General features: G+C 32.4%; 1 protein-coding gene across 19 annotated transcripts in view; it reads right to left on the bottom strand.

The window, feature by feature from the left end:
* Nucleotides 1-12,366: 12,366 nt before the first annotated feature.
* Nucleotides 12,367-24,057, bottom strand: part of LOC111037941 (voltage-dependent calcium channel type A subunit alpha-1) — a 263,106-nt gene continuing 251,415 nt past the window's right edge. For 17 of the 19 annotated variants that reach the window (XM_022320794.1, XM_022320799.1, XM_022320811.1 and 14 more), the window contains 3 exons: nt 23,504-23,643; nt 22,776-22,933; nt 12,367-17,748 (listed from right to left, as the gene is read on the bottom strand). In XM_022320794.1, the coding sequence (XP_022176486.1) occupies nt 16,769-17,748; nt 22,776-22,933; nt 23,504-23,643 (1,278 nt within the window). In that variant the 3' untranslated portion in view covers nt 12,367-16,768. The remainder of the gene's footprint in view (nt 17,749-22,775; nt 22,934-23,503; nt 23,644-24,057) is intronic. The other 2 variants (XM_022320795.1, XM_022320792.1) reach the window with 2 other exon arrangements.

Below are 24,057 nucleotides of genomic sequence, written 5' to 3'. Positions count from 1 at the left end.
TTAGCTTACAAAAAAATACATACAATAATAATGGTTTTCTTAGATTAAGTTGTAGATATATCAATAAGTTATAGAAATCTGATGTTCTTGTTGGTGTTGCGTCTTCGATTGGGCTAATAATTATATTGTATTATGTACTTACACATTACACGGTTTGACAACCTTAACGAAATACTACCTAACGGTACATAATGTATATATAAACAATCGTGATAGCAAAGCGCCTGTTGTACTACTTGATTTTTCACTTAAAATAAAAAAAGTAAGACTTAAGTGAAACCAAAATAGTAAGTGTATAGTGTTATTCGTGGTTGATAACATAAGCTGACATTTTTAATGGATTCTTTTAACGGAATACTCCATACATAAAATAATACTGTCGAAGAGAAAATTTTTATTTTTCATTAATAATAAATATTAACCATAAGTATCTACTATAACAATAGATTTTATTCGAAATCAATTAGGTGATTGATTAACGCATATTTTTTAAGATGCAAAAATTGAAGGTTTTTATTCTTTAAGTTTCTTACTCTATGAAATATGGACTTTCATTTTAAAATAAGGATGGAGTTTAACATTTTAATATTATTATTACTTTGAATATTTAATAGGAGAATATCATTATAGTATTATAACACCATGAGTCACTATATAACTTTTAAAGTGCCCAATTAATATTTATTTAGGTATTGTTAAAACAATAATTTATTTAAGTCTTATAAAAGTCAAAACCAAACTATACATATTATATTAATAAATAAAATAAAATATTGTATGAATTAGAATAGTGGCAACCAAAATATTTTTTTGAGCCACCGGCACAAATAGGATGAAAAGAAAACGAATAAAGAGCTCAAAAGGACTTCGGTCAGTTTTGTGTTATTAAGCATTGTCATATTTTCATTTTTATAAAAATTAATTAATAATTATTTATATTATTCATTTATTTTACATTAAAATCGATTACATTTTATTGAACTCCTTATTATCTACTATTTAAAAGAAATACATTATATTATATTATATTATACTCGTTGGTATAGTATGAATTATGAGTAAAATAAATATATTTTCTTGAGAAAGTTATTGAAAGATCTTATTCTGATTTTGATTGGAAAATAATTATTTCGATAATTTAAAGTACGCGTAAAAATGTGCATCGTATAAAGTGTGGGAAACATTTTAACAACTCTGATTAATCAACGCGATAGTTTTTATTGGGCGCTCCGCCGTCCATATAATGTTTATTACGAAATCACGGTGTTAATTTTTCGTAGATAGTATCTTTTTTTTTTTATTAATGCAATAAAGTGTGTAATAATAATTATTGCTTATATTACAGTCAACACACTTGTATGAATATATGATATATATATATACCATAATACTATATTATACCATTTGTACCCAAGGGCGCCCATAAGTGGGTGCAAGGGGGTGAAATGCCCATTGCCCACCCACTAGACAAATAATCGTATTTTTTTTAATTGTAAATAATAAACGATTTCTACTGATTGTATTAAACTACGTGAAATATTACTTATAGTTACATCGTTTATCTATGTTGTACATTTTTTTTCTGTTATTTATATAATAAAAGCAGTTTTGTCGGTTATTCTTAGTTGTATTTGTATGATATTATTTTAACCCCTCTATAGGTTCTCATTGATGGATATTGTTTGCATCGTTGTTTTGTTATTAGGTACTCTATGAATAATAAGATATTCATACAAACCAGACGAGGGCGCAGGGTGATTTTTTTAACAGTGAACATTATAATTACATATACCTAATATACAGTTTTTTCCGAAATAGTTTTTTTGGAAATTGTTTCGATAGATTTAGTAGCGATAAATAAACAAAAATCATATTCATTGAGATACAAAATTATCATAGTAGTATGATATTATAACAGATACATAATGTAATTCAATATTATTATATCTTAAGGGGGTCGGTGGTGGACAGTGAAATCGGGAAAAGTCCCGACCTCAAGTAGACATAATAACAAATTCAAATCTGTTCTGAAAAGTATTATCGTATTACTAGGTCGATAAGTATGATGGACATACGATTGGTATGTTTTGGCCAAAATAAATGTTCGGGCCAAAATAAATGTTTGATGGAAATCAGTAGGTCCATCTGCTTTAGTATACACCACGAGCAAGTAACAAGAGAAAAGTTATCTAAATTCAGATAATTGCCAAAAGGTCTTCGAATTGGAGCTATTTATCTGAATAATATATACAAATTGAATTTATCGACATAATATTATCGTCACCTTTGTTACCCCCCAAACCGGTCGGAAAAAATTTAATTTTTCACCCAATCCGTGTGTATGAAAAAATTAGGTTCAAATGTGGATAACATTCATAATCGGATCAACAAACTACCACTGTCATCATTGCACGTTCCGCGTGATTAGGGCCAAGTGAATTTGCCCATAACATAAAAACATTTAAGCTGATGAAATTGCTTGATTCCAAATAAGTCATCCTTGAAAAACCCGGAAAAAAGTTCGAGTGGTGTCGTTCATTATATGAGCACACACGACACACGTTATTGCGTTGTCACTTATTACGAAGTTTTTAATTCGGCTAAGATAATTGTACAGATGTCTCGTTGCTCATCCTGCTAATTTATAAATGTTGTCTTTTAAGTGGCTAAAACATTTTCAAGACAAGATGTAACGCAAACACAACAGAAGTCTTTAGATGTTCTGCAGTAAAGGTTCTATTTTTTCTATAGTCGGTCAAAAATGAAAACTTGGACAAAAAACCAAAATTTTTCATCAGAAACCTTCTCTGATCACAATCCGTTTTTAATTTAATTTTAAGAATCAGGCAATAATAATACTAATATTTTCCCTATGTCTTCCGTCCTAAATGCATCCATCGTCTATCGCTCCTTATCAATATTTTCACATCTGTACAATCATCTCTTATTCATCACCAGCTCCTCCGTATTACTCCTTCGTTAATTTAATTTTCAATACACCCTCCAATCTATCGCATCGATTATAAAGCGCCACAACACTGCAGCATAACCTTTCACAACGTCCTATTGCATTATGCAATACGTATTCGTAATAACAATAATAATAATAACGATTGTCGAATAAATAACAGTTTTTATCACTATTTCACGAACAACCAAAAACAACAAATAGACGCAACATCGCTTGCATTATTATTACGCTTATGCCCACATAATATACATTATGCGTCGATGGAAAATATAATTAACGATTTATCCGATTTGTACCCATACAATAATACCCGCCGTCTTATTATAATATTAATTTCTCTAGAGAATATTGCATGTGTTCTGCAAACGACGACGACGATGACTCACGTACCTGCCTATATGTAAGATTTCGAGGTCAATTAAAATACACTATATAAGAACACGGTGTTTTGTAATTCAACCATGAACTATTGCCATTCGCTGATACGACAAGCTCCGCCGCTACCGTTATTGCGGAGGTTTTCCATTAAAACGACGTTTGTCTATGTATAAACGCGCATCCGACAATGTGACGGATTTATATTTTGATCGGCGAACATAGATAAGCCGGCGTGGTATAGGCTCGTTAGTTATACCTACGAACGATTTGCATTTCGAATTGCGTCACAAAAAAAAACCGACAACAACAATGACGTTTAATTTAATATTATATATATGGGCAGGCAATATGAAAAAAATAAAAAACCATCACCTGTAAAAAATGTACAATTTTCCATAGGTACATTATTATTTTATATCACTGTATTATACCTATTATTATATTACTATGTGGGTGCAGATAATTAAACGTTTTGGTTTTAATCCGTCAAGATATATGGTTGGAGAAAGTTCTGCATTTTATGTCTCTCCGGGTGTCCCGACAAAAGCTTTCGGTATATGTTAAAAAACATAAATTAAAACTCAAAAATAAAATGCGTTTGTTGGTGAATTTTTTTTTTTTAATTTTCTCCGCTAAGTGAATTGTAAAAATTATCTTTAAAAAGAAAACATATACATAGTTTAAATTATAAATATGAAAATCATACGTCAGGTAAACTTTTGAGGCACAATTTTTTATGTAATTAGTTTAAAATCCTTGAAACATTTTTCGTTCGGGAACAAGCAAACTGTATGGACGGGAAACGTTTTCACATTTTTCAATGCTACACTACCACGCAGTAACCCTAAACCTTACTCGGGATCGATTTTACCGTAAAGTCCTAAGCAAGTAGTGAACACTGATGGACTTTTTGACCATCGTTGAACTCAAATAGATAAAAAGAAAAACGAGAGAGGTTCGACTACAACTTTACTAATATCGTCGTTCAACTAGTTGAACTGCAGCCCACCAGGAAGTAAAAACACAGACGAGACGTACAGTGTTTATTGTTTCATTTTTTTGTGTGACGGTCGAAGTAAATCATCAAAAAGTAATAAAGAACACTCGGTTATTTTGTTTGATTGATAAATATTTAATTCTATCATTATTACGTCATGCACGTACAATTATTATCGTGTAGGGCTTTCAACTGGCCAAATAAGGTTATTATTTCGTATCTATAAGCCATGTTCATACGAGCTTATTCGTTTAATCGCGGTGTGATTGACCATGTCGACTCTAAACCTTACTCGGAATCGGCTCGCATAAAGTCCTAAGCATAAGTCGTGAATCGTGATGTACTTTTTTACCATCATTGAAATCGAATATAGATATAAAGAAAAACGAGAGATATTCGTCCGGTGCTTGCGACCGTAATATACTAAAATCGTCGTTCACCGTCGTCGAACGTTAAGAATTATTTCCCTAGGAATTCAAAGTTCTGATCGAAACTGTTGTTTACCGACTTCGTTAAAAAAAATACAGGCATAATGTTTGTTGCTTATTTTTTTGTGTGACTGTTCTGAGTATTTTTTTTTTTCAAAAATTAAAGGGCACTCGATAATTTTGTTTCATTGATAATTAATATCATTAATTGATATTACATGTAGCAATGACATTGTGCAGGTAAAGCTCTAAACTGACCCAATAAGGATGTTTGCGTACATTTTTACCTGCAGTGGTAATACACGTCATATTATTATGTTCATACAATCATACGGACTTGTTCGTCTGATCGGCGTGATTTAGTGCGTTGAACTCGTCAAACACGGATTAAATATCGCCGGTGCAATATCATTCGACAAAGCCTCTTTTCGGGGTCGTATTTTTCGCTGTGGTACCTAATTCATCCGGACGGAGGAGGACGAGGAGGATGAGCGCCGATGAGTGCAGCGGCGCGCGACGGCTCGGAAACTGCGTCATCATTTATCAAAACACATTCGCGAGAGAGACGCATCGCTCCATTATTTCACCGAAAACTACTTGCAAGCACACACACACACACACACAAAAGAATACACACGCATGTATAACAATGCGAGTGGCAAAATCATAAAAGATGATAATAATAATAAAAACGTGAACTCCGTGTAACGGTAAACCGAACAAAACGCAAACGGGCTAATACGATGTGACGACTATAATAATATATAATGTAATAAACGAATGAACGCCAAAATAGTTGGGTACGTGGTTGACTGGGGAGGAAAAGCGCAAGGGGAACCATAATATTCGGACTTTTAAATTATTTTAGTTATCATTGTGTTATAAGAAAATTATGATAGTTTTTTATTGGTACTATTATTTTAATACCTATCAATCTATCATAATATAATATAGTAATATCAACGCATCAATCATTATGTACTTGGAAAAAATGTACGAACGCGATAATATTGAAATTTTTTTAAAATTTTGTTCACAATAGTAAATAATAATAAAAACAGTATTCTACGAGAACCCTCAAATATCCTTCGGCTTTGGAAAAAGTACTTGGGAAACATATATTCTCACTAGATTTAAAATATGTTTAAAAACATTGGTTATACATATAAAATTTAAAATAAGATAAGATTGAACTGTGTAAAAACGTAAATAATTTAAAAAAATAAAATGTTTATCCGTTAATGTAACACTGCAAAAGAACGGTAGGTAAGCAAATAATCACAATAAATTAATGCAAATGTAACTATAATTGTAGAGTACTGACCTAGCTGTTGAAGCCTTTATGGTCGATGAATAAAAATACAAATAAAAATAGGTATTGTAGCACAACTAAATCGTTTATGCTCTGTAATAAAAACAGCAAAATATGCACTTTAGTATTCAGTTAGAGTTACCAAATATGCTAAAAAAATATAATTTTTAGCCCCTTATCGATCCATGTACTCTACAACGTGACAATGACTGGTTCTGGAGACAAGCATAAGCGTGCGGGGCTTCAGTTTTGAAAGACCAATACGACATGGAGCTTAAAATAATTTTATAACTTTATCGACGGACTGACATTTTCCTCTATTACCCAACTTTGTCGGCTTGTCACCTTATGATTTATGAAGACCATGTACCGCGCAACACGGACAATGTTCGTGCATAAAATGCTGCAACAGATTTAATCATCAGTTACATAAGTAACACACGTCCATCCCTGTCGGTATTTGGAACAAACTCCAAATAGCTATGATAAATTTCACCTGAAATAAGAATACACGGTAATAATTTATTCACGCGGAATGTGTACAGCGCAACAGTACAGAAAACATTTTTCGAAGTTTGATCATAAAACGAATGGTGTCATCAATGGAAATAATTACAAAATTTTATAAAAAAAAATTATCAAAACCAAACTCAAAACCCTGAAATTTGAAAAAAAAGTACTATAATGTTTCGTTTTCGAACTCTTATTATAGTATATGGAACGAATTTGGTGCTTACTTTGCTATTATTTCAATAGTTTCAGAAAAAAATATGCAGAATGCTATATGTTTAAGTCTCGAGATAATATGGTAATAACCTATAATTGATTTCACTGAATTTATTGCTGCCTATTATACTGTAAATTCGTTTTTTTTAATATTATTATACCTCATAAGCTAATTACAGTTGGTAATAAAAACAAAAAAATATCGTTGAGACAACTCGGGAACTTGGCTGTCTTTCATTTTTTCAATATTCGCCGATTCCACGGGGAGTGATGAGGGGTAAACCTGCGTAAGCAATATTAGTTTGATAGTTGACATTTTTTATAGCTATTTACTTTTTCCCCTGGTTTATTGAAAATTAAAACAATAATATAACTACAAACGGAGTACCTATTATACAAGACGCATACGACCAAAAATGGAAATGCATGTACCGAATATCTGGTCCCCACGATGTCCAATTCGTAGTGCCAAAAGTGGCTCTCTTACCTATTATCTTCTTCTTCTCCTTTTTATTTGTTTACTTTGTATTCCTTTTTCCTTTCCTATTTACCTTAACAGCTCCATTGACTGCAGTATATATCCTCCTCGGAAATAATTCAATTTGTAAATTCTATTGGGATCGTCCATTATAATGAGATATACTCGTATTTTTGTCTAACTTTGGCTATACATTGTTTGGTTATACAATCCAAAACGTGGTACTACCACTATTCATTTTTTTTCGGAAAGGCCATTTTCGTGTTTTGTTTCGCGATATAATGTATAGTAGAACAATTAATATATACTAGAACAATTATTTAAAAAAGTCGAACATTTTCATTTTCCATTCAACTCAAACATCGCTACATTTTTTTAAGATCATATCTTAAGCAATAATTTGATAAAGTCTTTTATGCCAAAACGTGCTAGTGCCACCCAAAATCACGTCTTGACATCAAAAATTCATAGCAAGAATGATCTACTTATTTCAGTGATATTTTTTTCAAAACTTAAAACAATAAAATTTCAAAAACAACACAACAAATATTTTTAAATCTACAGACAATTTTGTCTTTTTTTTCAAAATAAAATCTGGGCTGGTTTCATAAAATCCTTTATTTTAAATAATAATAATTATTTTTAATTAAACTGTATTTTACCTGTATGGCAATAATACATTTTCAATTAAATTTGTTAAATCCTATACTTATCAGTTAGTATACTGTAAGTTACTTATAACATGAGCAATAGCATCTTTTGGACCAAAATAGCAATAACATATTTGGACCTATTTTTCCAATACCAATGTACATTTTGGAAAAAAGTAACTATTTAAAACTCGTTTTGACCTATAAAAAGTATAAGCAGAATCGATATTTTTTTTTAATTATCCACAATTTTTTTTCAATATAAATTAAGGCGTATCACTCGATTTTGAAAAAAAATTGGCATAAAAAATATATGACATTTTGGATTGTAATCCCACAATTAAAATTATTATGCGAGATTTTTAAACCGATTTATTTTTGTGCAATGTGCAAGCCCGGATCAAGATAATTTTGGGCCCAGCGGGAAACAATTTTAGGGTCCCATGATAAATATAATTAAAATTCATGAGCCACAAATACATATAATATATTAGAGTAAAAAAATATTTTGATATTACGAAATTAATAATAATTTAAATATACATCAACAAATATACCTATACTTCATAAAAACCAGTTTTAAGTCCCATTTCTTTACCATCATCATCATGCTCAAAATATTCTATAATATTACGATCACCATTCCGCACCACAAAATTCAAGGTTAGGTTAGGTAAGTCACAAAAACTAAATTTTACAGGAGAGACAAAACAAGACTCACGAATGGACTCATCACTATTGTATACTTCCATAATATTATTTTGTATTAGTGTCCTAACTTAAATGAAAATTATCACGCTGAACACACGTTTCAATACTCCCAATGCAGTTTATCACCTACGTCCACATATCTCTCATTGTCTATGAATTTATTCTAAGTTGGACTTAAATTTTAATACCTTCAAAAGGATAGCAAAAGGATATTCTGATTATAGAAGTGACTGGCAATATTTAAAATAATGGCATTGCGTCACTTGACTTCTGTGACATAGCATTGACTTTATAATATATTATACTATGAAACAATGCGATTACGATAGCGTTATAATAATGACATGATATCAAATCATGACAATATCTGTGTACAATAATTGTTACAGATGTTCCGGGAAGACAATTTGTTATAAACCAGGTAACCAGAGTGCTAGCCGAGTAAATTTGTTAATATTAACCTGATATCGAGTATTGGCCGAGTTGAATTTATAATATTAACCTGGTATCGAGTATTGGTCGATTAGAAATGTAAATACAAAATGGGCACTATCGACTACCAATTACTGATTCAGAAGTTATTCAATAATATTAATCAAGTCTTTAAACACTCAGAGTGACTGTGTAGTTTTGCAACTGTAATAAATTAATAACAAAAATAAAACTCATAAAAGGTGAGTATGATCATATTATACTTGGCCACACACAAATGTAAAAGTTCGATAAACTGGCTATTGTGAATCGGTTCGGTTATTCGAATAAGTACCAAAATAAATTGGCAATTGATTGCCCGAGAATTTTAGATATTTCCGGTTATATCAATCACAGTTATGCATACATCATATTTACGTATTGATTATCAGCGTTTGCCAGTTACCGGATGTGATTTGAAAATGTAGTAATTGGCTGGGTACCGAGTGAGGGACGAAAGGCGAGAAACGTCTTAAATATGATATCGAGTATCCGGCCATCGAATAATTGCCGGGTACCTTGAGCATCGCTAATAATTATTATAAAAAACGGAATACACGTCAATGGCCTACAATTGTTTGTTATTGGTCTTGACAATGTGTATGACACGTTAAGTTCGAGGGTAGTACATAATAATATGATCGAAACAACAATCCTAGAAACGGTCACATTAATTCATCGATGTCATTTTTCAGTGATATTATTCTTTCCAATAGGCAATAATAGGACGAACCTGTAGTGCGCCGCTCGGCCAGTATACTCTCCGGTGTGCAAGTTGTATTATCGTCACTGAACGCCTTATTCAAATTTTGTAATATAATTTTTGGCACTATTTGCTTTCAATATAATATTTCATTGACATAAGTCTAATAATAATTGCAATTCTTTTTCAGCCATTTTATATTTTATTTTTTGATATAAAATTTAGCTTACAATTTCGACAAAATATTTCTGCTGTGTTTTACCCGTTTCCGTGTCTAAATATTAATTATACATTACTAACAATAGAATATATTTTATAAATTAAAGTTTAAAAATAGTTCTGTATGACCTCATTCTTGAATCACATAATAACGTGGACAAATGTATTTTTTTCTAAACATTCATTGGATTTTTCAACCATTTTTACCGAATAATATATTATTCTTTATATATTACCGATGGTGAATTAAGTCCCAAAAATATTGTTAGCAAGCACGTCCACCGTTCAACATTTCACTGAGATTCGAAAATGCCCGACATATATGCGTAATAACTTACCTCTGTAGTTGAAAATAATTTTTGTTACCTTTGTGCTACCAAATAATCAGAAAAATGCACTTAAAAAAATTAGACATTTTTTATGGTGATTGGTGACCAGTATATGAACAGATAATCGAAAAAACAAAAAAAAAAATTAAGAAAACAATCGTTTTTTTTCTAAAATGTATCATTTTCTTTTCTTTTTTTTATATATTTTTTCTTTATTATAACACAAATAAAAACAGATAAATTTTAATAGTAATAAAAAATAATAAATACAATGATAATAATAATAATAATAATAATATAATTATATAATTATACATATAATAATATTAATATATATATAACATATATTATATAATTATAAAGGTATTACATAATATGATGCACATAAGTTCGTAAATATGCATAAATAAATGTATGTCACAATTAACTCGTCTAGAAGTCGACATAAGTTTTGTAAAAATACAAAAAAAAAATTTAAATAAACAATTTTAAATGTTATACCGTCTAAGTATATTTCTGAGGGAGGGGTAAATAAAAATGACAGAAATAAAATGTACATAAACTATATAAGTATAGTCAAATAACGCGTACATGGAATGATGTAGTAGTATAATATAATATTATTATAATTATTATTGAAAAACGACGTATGAAAAAAAAAAATGAAATTTTTATTTTTTTTTAGTAAATTTTTATTTTTTTTTTTACAAGATAAAATCTACGCGCGTCTTGTTTTACAGCATAGAAAAACGGATTGTCGAAAAAGTAACAACAACAAATATTATTTAACAAAAAAATTCGACAACTCATTTTAAATATATCTAAAAAAAAAATAGTTTGTTCTAAAAGGAAATCCCTAAAACAATTAGGTAATAATATATGAATCACATTGGAAAAAAAATAGTAATATACCCGTTCCACCTNTTTTTTTTTTTTTTTTTGTTAAGTATAATGATAACACTATTTTTTTAAATACTTAAAATTAAATTTTTTATACAGTTTTTTTAAAATTTTTTTCAACTTTTATTTTGTAACAAAAAAAGGAAATTACAACCGGAAACTTACGGTTAGTAATAAGGCAACTTCGATTACAATATTATTAATAATTTACATTATATTTTAGTGTTTACAGGTATTGTATTGTATTGAATTATTTTTTTTTTTCATATAATATGTACCTATATTATTATATATATTTTTTTAATGGCCAAAGACAAAGTGTTGTTTTAGACAAGCACGGAAGGGACATCAGCAAGCGTAAGTAAAGAGATATATAGAATATACAGACACACATATTTTATATATAAATATGTGTTTAGATATAGTGATAGAGATAGTTAGAGATGTATTATTTATGTGTATATATATATATATATATAACTAGGTATAGGTAGTATACATGTATAGGATATTTAAAAATTCAATTTTTTTTTTGTTCGATGGGAAAAAATTGGAATCCCAAGGAAAATATCATATCAGACGGAATTGAATACACCACTTATTTTTTTCAAAATTATTATTAAGATAGGTATATTATACACAGGTTTTTCATTTTATCACAGATTTTTTTTTTAATAACGCTTCTAAATGCGTAATACTCTGATGTAAGTATATGTATATAATATTATGTTAAAATAGCGTTTAAAGAGAATAATAATAATAATAATAATAATAATTGTATTTTCATTACATAACAAAAAAAAAAAATCTTGCGAGAATTGTCAGTTTAAAAACACAATAATATTATGTTGAATGATAAAATTTAACGATAAAAATCACCTAAAAATATGAATTCACGACGATCCGTTTTTAATAATAATATTAGTATTACAATCAAAATGTATATTGGCAGTTTGAAAACATAAACACGTCGGTGGTGAGACGACGGCAAATAATTAAAACGAAAATTAACATTATATTTTATGGTCCCGTGTGAAATAAAATGTATTATCAACTAGAAAAATTATCCTAGAACTTGATATTTTTTTTTTTGAATTTTTTTTTTAAAAATCGTATTTATTAAAAAAAAAAAATTAAATTAACAATTAAACAAAACCTATACTATGTACAAAGTCATTTTATTCACAAATACAGAGATAAAATATAAATATAGACGGTGAATAGATATTATAGATGGTTAAAGAGAGAAAGATAAAGAGAGGACGACGAGAGAGAAAGATCGGGACAAAATATACATCATAATAATATAACGTAACATTATTATACTATCATGTCTATTTTTTTATTTAATATTTACGTGTTTAATATAATACAATATTATATACTCGGCCTATCGCGTACGTGGTCTGAAATCGATGAAAAATCTTTTTTGGGAATACTACTCAAAAGTTCTAATTCGATTAATCGGTTTTCAAAACATACACACACACGATGTTATGTTACTATACTATTAGGTCATGAGTTTTGCAGGTTAGGTACTTGAATCGTTAACTGCAGAAAGGGGACAGGTCCACTTTTCCTAATTTTTTCAGGAATGATGAAAAACTAAACAACTTATGAAATGTTAATGTAAACTATTTAAAATTGTCGACTCTGTATTTATGTAAATCACTTGAAAATTTCATTAATTTGTAAAAAAAAGTTTTACAATTGTTTTTAAATTAATAAATTTAAGTTATGGACATGTATCCTTTCTGCAGAAAACATCGTTTCTGGTATGCACTTTGGCATTGTACATAGTAGGTACATACGAGTAGGTATAGGGCTTAAGGCCTACGAGGCCAGGGGTACGAGGGGTGATCCGTGCTCGAAATCACGTCTACACGTCTAACTGTATACAACAAGTGAAAGAAATTGGTGAGAAATTCAATTGAAACCACCGAGGTACTAATATGACAATATTATTATGTTCTCTGCAGAATTGATTAAAATTAATTATCCATAATACTTCTAATTATTCATACAGGGGATGTTTGCGAGTTTGACGACAATAATACAATATTGTCGTATGTTAATTATTATGTACGATTAAAGTATGACTTCACTTTTAACAATAGGTACATAAAATATCATCATTATAACATTTTATGCTTTAGGCTGTGTCCAATCATGTCCGAAATAAAACCATGTCATTCAAACGAGTACCCATACCTATTCGTAAATTGTAGTAGGTGGCTCTTTGCTTAAATCAGCGCCTATATATATGTCGTATTTATCTGATAAACCAGTGTATGTTGTTTTGTGTACGTGTGTATGTGTGTGTGTGTGTGTGTGTGTGTGTGTGTGTGTGTGTGTGTGTGTGGATAACTATGGACGAGGAGAGGTAACAAACAAATGTAATAATTGAAAATATTTAGAAACAATATGTACGAGAAATATATTATTACGAGTATATTATGGTTTATAAAACCTACGTTTCCGAACCGCACGAGATGAAACGATTGACAAAAAAAAAAAATAAACGAAACGGAACAATATTATTGTACAAAAAGAAACACGGAATATATAACAAAACGTAATAATATAATGTACAACATAGTTGCCTACGCGATTGCACGCAACTTAAGGTCGCATAATATTTTATAATATAATAATAATAATAATAATAATAATAGTTTTAATATTACATAGAGTATACTGAACAACATCATAATAAACGCTCCAAAAGTACAAAACGAAGAAACCATGAAATATAGCATTATATCATGCGGTAATTAAACATACACACACACAAAATATGATTAGAGAAATTCGCGACGATTTTGAAACCTGTGTCTACGAAAGCGTTTTCATGTGATAATGATTATAATGGGTACCTATAAATTATTGTTGTAATGTATTGTAAACGAAACGGGTGAAAACGAAAACGCGTATTGCCGAGATTAGCGCTTTTTGTACTTTTAGGCAAAGCGAAATTCGGATTAAGATGAATAACGTACAGCTGCCGATGAAATCCGACGTCTCAAACAGTTCGGAAAATTCGAACCTCAAATCGTGAATACCAACAACCGTGTATATGGCGTATATCGTGTCGTACAATATTAATATAATATGAGAGTTTTCAAATAAATTACTATTGTTTATCGCTTTCTCCGTTCTGCGATGAGACGAGAAAAAGTGTTTTTTTTTCTATTTTCTATGCGATTTCGAAAACAATGTTGCGGACATCCCCTTGTCGTCATAATCATAGATACTGCAGAGAAGAAGACGTGTCTCGTCCTGTTTGTTTCGAATTTCCGGAAAATTGACATTACAATGTTATTACAGCTCACCGCGGTAGCCGATATAATAGCTATACCACCTATGTACCAAAAATGATAAGCGATATTTTGTACAATGAACATAATATTATGATCACTATGTAACGGAGGTACGCTGGCAACCCGTTTATGCACAATATATTTTTATTCAGCAGAACATGAGGAATTTTTAAAAACTAAAATAAAAATGTTAAAGGATTGAACGAAGTTCTTTATTTTATGTGGGTAACACATCTTGTTATTATATGTACCATCGTTCACATACACAACGCATACCCATACAATTTTAATAATATTATGACGTGAATGAAATGTTAAGAAAATAATACGATCACGGACGATAAGATCACAAAAAACAGGTCGGGTGACCTTTGATTGCGCAATTCCGAGAAAAAAAATTTGAAATCTGTTAGGTCATTGAAATTTGTTGCCGAAAAAAGCCACCAGTCGTGATCTTATACTCGTAGTTTTTCCAAAACGTTTATTGGGAAAACAACGAGAGTAAATTTTCGCGTTGCAGCTACCTATATATGAAATATTATTATTATTTTGGTGCATTGAGAGTATATATGTTAATAAATTATTTGAAAACGTTAAGATTGTTAGGTATCGAAAGTGTGAGGACCACGAAACGTACAGAAGGTACCTTAGGTTAGGTTACAACAATCGATATCGAGTGGAGGGGGAGATGCAATCGATTTATTCCAAAATATTACGTATAAGGTCGTAATCATAACGGTGTGTAGAGATAGTTTAAAAAAGAAAATGTATAAACATAATTTTATTACGCGAATGTAGAGGCGGAATATTTAAAAAAAAAATATATATTTATCTCATATATTATTAATTGTAACGCGTTTCATAATTTACATAATACTTGTAAGGCGACGAAATAAGCAATAACAATAATATTCATAATATAATATTGTATACAGTTAGTTTTTATTCGCGTGGATTGGGGGTATGTTATTTACAATGATAATTATTATTTAGTTTTTTATAATTTCATTATTTTAGTTCAACAGATCGATAATAATAATTTAATATAATTCGATATTGTTGTGTGAGTGTGAGTGTGTGTGTGTGTGTGTTTGTTTGTGTGTTATATATTATTATGATTGTAAAGTGTAGAGCGATATAGAACGAGACACGACATCATGATAATAATTGTAATAATAATAATAATAATAATAATAATAATAATAATAATAATATAATAAGAGACGCTTGTGATGTGTGGGTGTGTGGGTGAACACGACGACGGTGAGTTTCATTATACGTAATATTGTGATGGGTGGCATTCGTGTGGGTAAGAGGGTTGCTGTACGGTTTTAGGGACGACTGAGTGAAAAGAAGGGAATGTCCGGCCATAAAAAAAAATGTATGCATATAATATAAACGTATATTATGTACCTACACATGAACATATTATTATTATTTTAAAATGTTATAATCTGAATATACGGAAACTGCGAGACGATTGTAATACAATTATTATTATTGTTTTGTATGTTATGATAAAAATACGTTCATGAGATTATAAAACCAAAAAAAAAAACAAAACCAACACTTTGCGGAAATACAATATTATTTATCCACTAAATATAATATAATATAATATCATATTTTATCGACTTCTTAACAAATTGTTACGCACACCGTCGAGATGAGAATGCACGCGTACGTTAAAAAATCAATATTTAAAAAAATTCAAAACGAAAAAAACGACGAGAGTATACGCGCAAAACAACGAGCCGTGTGTTTTTCTTTTTTTTTTTTAGTTCGGAAATAGTTATTAATAATAATAATAATAATAATTAGGTAATAATAATAATAATAATAATAATAATAATAATATATGTTAATATTTATAAATTTGGGCGGTGGCAGCGGCGGCTACTGCTGCTTGTCCAGCGGCGGCGGCAACAGCGGCGCAACAGAGCGCGAGGAGTAGTCCAACAGCGACGACGAAGAAGACGAGGACGACGCGACAGCGATCGTCGGTCGCGGCGATCGCGGCGCTGGCGACCGAAACGATCCGACGAGCGTCGTTTTCCGTCGTCGCGGCGGCCGTCGTTGGCGGCTTCTGCAGAAAAGTCTACTGTCGTCGTCGTCGCTGCTGCTGCTGCTGCTGCTGCTATGGCGGCGGCGACGGCCACTACCAGACAGCAAGGGTTAGCACCAGTCGTCCTCGTCCGAATCGCTGTGCCGGCTGCTCACCCGGCCACCGCTGCCGCTGCCGCCACCGCCGCCGCCGCCGCCGCCGCTCTTTTGCCGCCTGATCGCGGACACCGACGACGGTTGTTGCTGCTTGGACGACGACGACGCGTACCCGTTGCGCACCGGCGACGGCAGCAGCCGGCCGCTGCGGCCGATCGACATGGCTTGCTCGAAGCTGAGCGGGGGCATGGCCGTCATGGCCATACTCTGCCTGGCCACGGCCGCGGCCGTGGACGTGGACGACGCGGCCGCGGGCGGAGGTTTGGGCAGCGCCGCCGGTTGGTTGCGCGTCGGCGACGCGTTCAGCTTCGGGAAATTTATCGAGGCCGAGTGGTGCGGCGGCCGGAGCTGCAGCGACGACGGTTTGTTGGGCGTGGGCGGCAACCGGCGCCTGTTGTAACTGGCCACGGCCAGCACGGGGTAACTGCTGTTGACCAGCACGGACGGCGGCGGCATCGTCATGGCCGCCGCGGCCGCCGACGCCGCGGCCGCTCCAGTCATCATGGCCGACACGGAGGTCGCGTGGCCGCCGCCGCCCAACAGCGACTGCGACGGCTGGTGCGGCCCGTGGTGAGACACGGACGACGACGACGACGGCGGCGGCGCGGGTTGCTGGTGCTGTTGTTGCTGTCTCGACGACGTCGGCCCGGCGGCGGCGGACGACGAAGCCGATGCCCCACCGCCGCCGCCTCCTCCGTGATGCTGCTGCTGATGGTGTTGTTGTTGCTGCTGCTGCTGCTGCTGCTGCTGCTGCTGATGGTGGTGTTGCTGCTGTTGCTGGTGGTGGTGCTGGTGCCGGCCACTGCCGTTCGTCGACACCGGAGAAGGGGAACGTGACCGCTGGTCCAAGCTGGTGGTGCCGTAGTACGTGCGGCCGCTCTCCGACCTGTCCGGACTGGGTGACCGGACTGGACTCGTGGACGCCGACCAAGAACCTGTGGGACAGACGTGAACACGCGCACGACCACGTTTCATCGTTATTATAATATTATGGTTTAAACCGTTATCACGGTATATTATATATAGTTATATAATGCCATCGAAATAATATAATATTATAATATTATGCTCTAAGGTATAATATATGATACATCGATGGCTTATCGCACTCATATACTAATATTTATGTACATATCGATCGCGACTGTGTATTATTGTTGAAAAATATAAAATATACACTAAGAATCGAGTGAAGAATTATTATAGTCGTAGCTTTTAAGACTCCATTAGATATTTATTTTTCGGTACAAGAACTAAAGTGTTCACAACAATCATTATTATTGCAAGTATAAATCCAATATACCTACAGAATTTATATTCGAATGGACCTAAAAAGTGTGATTCGGTCGAAAGTTGACTTATTTATTGAATTATAATATATTTTGTCCGCTCTGCGCACCATAAGCCATCGAAATACGTATGGTTTAATGTCGCATAAAGTCGAGGACTGTATCGTATCACGAAACGTTAACTCCTCGACGGTTAATACGACCGGCGAGTGTTTTTTACATGTCGCGTAATCAATGCGTATGTTGCAAGTAAATATAAAATAATAAATAATAATAATATGTATAAAGTGGTGGAGAGTATGTTAATAGCGATGTTGCGCAGTGAAATTTCGGAGACGATTTCGGACCCTGCTCCCGGGATTTTGGTTTTTGAATTTATGAAAAAAAATAAAAATCGTAAACGGATAGATGGCAGCTTATAGTCATATGATACGACTAAACAGACACGTTGCCCCGGCGGCGTAACTACACCAAGCGCCTTTTGCAAAAGCGACCCTAAAAATAATTACAAATTTGTCACCTAGTTGAGTGTGAGTGTAGAATTGTGCAAATGGATATTATATTAGTGTACCTACATGGGTTATAATATAATATGAACACTTCCGAGATAATACTTTTCTCGGAATATCACCCTAACCCTACAGGGGTGATCGTTAAACCAGCCACCAATTATTTAGGGTAAAAATGATTAACATGTAAAATTGGTTTGAATAAAAAAAATATGCCCTCAAATTTCTCGTAAGTCACATATTTATAATTACTAATTTCCCTGTATGTTAATTTTGGAACCGATAAGCAGGTGATTCTCATTATCTTCCAAACATTATTTTATTTTCATTTTCATTTTGAAATTATTAAATAGAAAACGACCTATTTGAACTCTTTAAAGACAGTCTGGATCGAATCCTTTTAATATTTTAGTGAATTAACCTGCGATCAAACTCAAAGGCAAGAACATCGTCCGTTGTGTCTCATTGGTTCGTTACGATGAATTATCACTAATATGTAACATACTAAAACATAAAAACGCTCACAACTCGCTTAAAAATTAAAATATCTTAAAAAATCGACGATAGATGACTTTTGATAACGTATTATGTGTCACGTCTAAGTTCGATCACGGGTTATCTAATATTAACTTTAATATAATATTAAAGTTATTAGTTAACAACACAAAATCGGTTATACTGAAAGCAAATTTTCCACGTCATATGAGTTTGAAAGACCGCTGAGACGCAACACATCATGTAGCGTCTTCCTAAGCTAAGTGTAAGTATGTTGAAAGGAAACTTCGATTGTGATAATTTATTATTATTTACTGCCTACTGGGTATAGGTATTATGTAAACGAGTGTCAAGAGTGTCAAGCAAAGAGTTTTCGATAAATCGCAGTCGAACGGGAAACTAGTGTAGGTACCTGTGTTAAAATTATTATTGACGAGTTAAAGCGCGTATTCGATATTAAGTATAAATATATATATAACATTATTATGCATGTTACCTATATTGGCTGTATCTGAGAATCGTTGCACGTTTTATTATTGTGTATTAATTAATAATAATTACCAATCGTTTGATTCCGAGAGTTCATCAAATATACACATCACACGAATGGAAAGTATAATATTTTGATTTTCCACTAGGTTGAATGTGGCTAGGAAATCGTACTAAATGCTTTTATAATGATTACAATTTTATAACACTTGATTGATTGATGGCGCAGAGCGTAATAAATTGCAGTATTGTACCTACGTGTTCTAGATATCGGCCAAAAATAATATTATTAATGAGCATAAGACGACGGTCTAAATTATATGATATTTTTACTGTTAAACGTTATCAGCGTAAGGACTGTTGTCCATAATCAAATGATTTCAACATTTTATACTATACGAAATAACAAACTTTTTGGACGAGCTTGGGAAATTCGAGAAACAGTTTTAGCATAGTAATTTTACTGTAGGTATTCTTGAAAAAAACAAAATTATAATATACAAAACAATTTGAGTGTTAAAATGTAAAAAAAACGATTGACCTATGAAGACAAGTCTGTAGTTCTATCAATAAAAAACAGGAATATTTGTGATGTGTAAGATTTTCTTGAGCGACCTAATACCTGCGAGACGTGGGCTGAGAGTTATCATACTCGCCGTAGCTTTAAAGATTCCGATATCGTCTCATACTAAACAGCGATACAGTGGCCATTAGATTTCGGCGAAAAGCTTTCGTTTCAAAACGTTAGTATTAAATATTATTATATTAACCTCATTCGTATGACCAATTTTCTCAAAAACCAAATTAAATCCTTTAAATATGAGGCAAATAAACAAATTACTTAGTATACACTGTAAGGTGATTCACCGGGCATACTCACACCTATTGTTTTTCTTAAATAATGCATTTATCTAAATATGATTTTTGGTATTTTTAAATATATATGATATACTTAAGGAACATCCAGCGGAGATGAAAACTTCTGGTCTTCACATGAAAACATCCGAAAAGTCATTATTTAGCGGATTATCAAAATCAAAATCCGTATGAGTAATGATTGAGTTATTTAACTTTGTGTACTGTGGATTATAGGTCTAAGATATGGGTTTGGAAGAAATTATATTAATTTGTCAATGCTTATAATTTGTAAAAATGGTCCAATTATTATAATTAATACTTTTTAAAAAAATATTACCGACTAAATAATTCACAGAAAAAATAGGAGGTTCTCATTTGAAATACAGAAGTCTGTGACGCCACAGGACACTGAATTAGTAAGAAAAATTTCGAGAATTTCAAAACACAGAATTGATGTATATTTTTAAGAGTTCTGAAAATCAATATTTAAATAAATGTATTGATAAAACAAACAGATAGGGTTGATCATGTTTGGTGAATCATCATGTATATAAATATTGAGTATATGCATCGAATAATACTTTATACGCATATTTTAATGAGTGTAATAATAATTGACCAACAAAACTACTTTTTGAATTTTTTAGTATGTAAATGTTTTTATTATTTCTGTTGAAGTATAATAATATTAAATAGTATACTGTATACAGCTCATGCGGGCGAATGATTATGTAAAATGTACACAAAAAATAATTTAAATCTATACCTACTGTATTAAAAAAATAATAGCGTAATAAATAATATAATACCTAATATACTTGTATTGTCAATAATATATGAATTAATTGGAAAATAATAATAAGATGATGTATACATAAATATAGCAAAGTTAGTAAAACAACATTAAATGATCAAAATTATGTCACAGTTGTATTACAATATTGTTGAAAATAATAATAATAATTATATATTCAATTTCGTAATGTGCAGTATAGTATGTTTAATATTTATACGCGTATTTACACACTCGGTAGATATGGCGTTCAAAATCTGAACGAAATACGAAATTGCAAGTACAACAAAAATAACAATATAATCATCGTACAAGTCTATATATATGTATATTTATATTATAATATATAATATTATGTACTATATGTATATCGATTCGCAAGTAATAATAAAATGATATAATAATGATAAAGAAAAAAATACGTGCAATAATAATTGTACCGTTATCCTTATGTCTGACTTTGAGTACCTTGACCTAACGAAAAAAAAAAAACCACTGACGGTTTACCATCGAATATGTCACAACATCATTATATTAATATTATGCTGAATATAATATAATATAAGCTTGTTCGTTACAATTCTGAATATCGGTCAAACACGCAAATTATATATACTATATCGTTGTCCCACGATACGTATTTAACAACTTATTACTAGGGCTAGGGACTTGTCTTCTGTGAGATACTGCATGCTCTTATAGAATATAGCCAAGTGATGTACGAGTATTTTTCATCACATGTAGGGACTTCATGTTATTTTTAATTTAATTTTGTATAATATACTTTGTTAATTGTGTTCTCATACTTTAGTGGAATAATAATACAATTGTGATTATAATAGGTTAATGGAGATATTCATAAATAAATGTATAAACAATAATATTATGTATGCAAAAGAAAAAAACATTTAATAATGAATATTTAATTTGTCAAGTATTTGTAATCGAGATACACGGGAACTGCTAGACCGATAGCTGAATACAATTTATTTAAAAATATATTTTATTCATAAAACAGATAGTAATTGTATTAGGTATAGTCACATACGTTATAACAAAATGATTTTCAAAGCATATTTCTAAAGAAGTTCCTAGCCCTTGTCATAATGATTGCACCAACGCGCTGTTATAGTAACGATACATTATATATACTGCGTGATATCGAATGATATGTGTGCGGTGATAGAGTACGATATGTACGTCGTCGATCGACAATTACAAATAGTATACCTACTCTTTGACGTTTAATCATATAAAAACGCAACATACTAGAATATTATTACAATAAGGTTTTTTATTTTTTTGTTTTTTATTTTTTTTTTTTGGAAAATGTCGTTACAACTTTGGTGCGCGGTTTTGGGCGGATTCGATTTTTTCTTTCTAAAAATGGGTACCTATGAAATAGCATCGTATGTATATCGTGCATATTGTAGTTATAGATTTGTCTAATGCAATGTGTCTGTGAGTGTGTGATGAACAGGAATCGAGTAATTATAATATGTTAATTACGGTAAAAATCGTGTGTATACCTCTAGGATGACGACGATGATCCAGCTGTTTGACGATCTCGACGACGTTGGACACAGTGTCGCTGAAGCCGATCTCGTGCGGATGATGACTGTGGTGATGGTAGTGGTGAGATTGTTGATGGTATCTCCTGATTGGCGACGGAGTATGACGCTCTCTACTGTGTTCATCGCGAACGGCAACAACATAACACATAATATAGTCATCATGTTAACTGGGTTTACGGTAAATGAACAGAACCAGGGAGACCCTGTCCTCTACTCATTCGCCCACCACCCCCAAAATCGATGTACACTTTGGTTTTTTTTTTAAACGTTGAGACCCATAATATGTGAACCTTTGCATGGCGTGGCAGATGCGTACTGCAGTTTTTTTATAATATTATGGTTGTTTGCATTCGATTTGGTTTGAACCAGCAGCGTTCAGGGGACGAACTATTCGCGTGAGACAAGAATTCACAATGCAGGCGGGTGTAAGGGGAATGGATTGGGCTAAGTCGATAAAACAGTCAGCCGCGTATAGCTACCTATGTGAATAAACCAATATCATGATCGTCCTTTGCTCGTAGTGGGAGGGGGGCTGGGGGGGCTCTTAATAATACGACCATCCCTCCCACCCTCTCGACATCACGCTCACAATTGCGGCACACACTGTATAATAGGGACGTCATGTCTAATGTACCACAGTATTATACAACTACTCGTATGGTTGTCGGCGGTTGACCGCTTACCGTATGCTCGGCGATCGAGATCTCTGCTGCCTGTAACCGGGATGTAAGTGCATACCCTGGTGCTGGGGCTGTTGTCCGTCTGAGTTGGAATCTTCGGACGGCCTCCGCGATGAAATCACCACGTCCGTCAGCTCCATCACCTGTAAATCGCCCATGCCCTAGTGTATAAATATACTGTTCCCGCGTGTATACGGCGTTTGCGGACGTTAATACGAACAATATACGTATAATATTATATCATCCATATAATAGTATGTATTATGACGTATTAGCGGCGGTTATGTTAGTACTTATATTATTATATAATAATGTTTGGTTTATTTACACGTATTATTACATTATAATAATGGGAATGCTGTTGGAAAATCAAAACAAATAATAATGGTATAACAATGATGATAATAATAATAATAAAATATGGATAAAAATAAAATATAACGAAACCAAAACCTGGCGTATATTATGTAGGTACCTAAATAATAACAATTAAGTTTTTAGGAACAGAAATTTTTTTTAAAAAAACATCTCTTTTTTCAATTAAAGCCGGAAATAAA

The sequence above is a fragment of the Myzus persicae genome, unplaced genomic scaffold, assembly GCF_001856785.1.
Source record: "Myzus persicae strain clone G006 unplaced genomic scaffold, MPER_G0061.0, whole genome shotgun sequence".
Classification (NCBI taxonomy): domain Eukaryota; kingdom Metazoa; phylum Arthropoda; class Insecta; order Hemiptera; family Aphididae; genus Myzus; species Myzus persicae.
The sequence above is the reverse complement of the archived record's forward strand: the minus strand, read 5'-3'. Positions and strand labels throughout refer to the sequence as shown.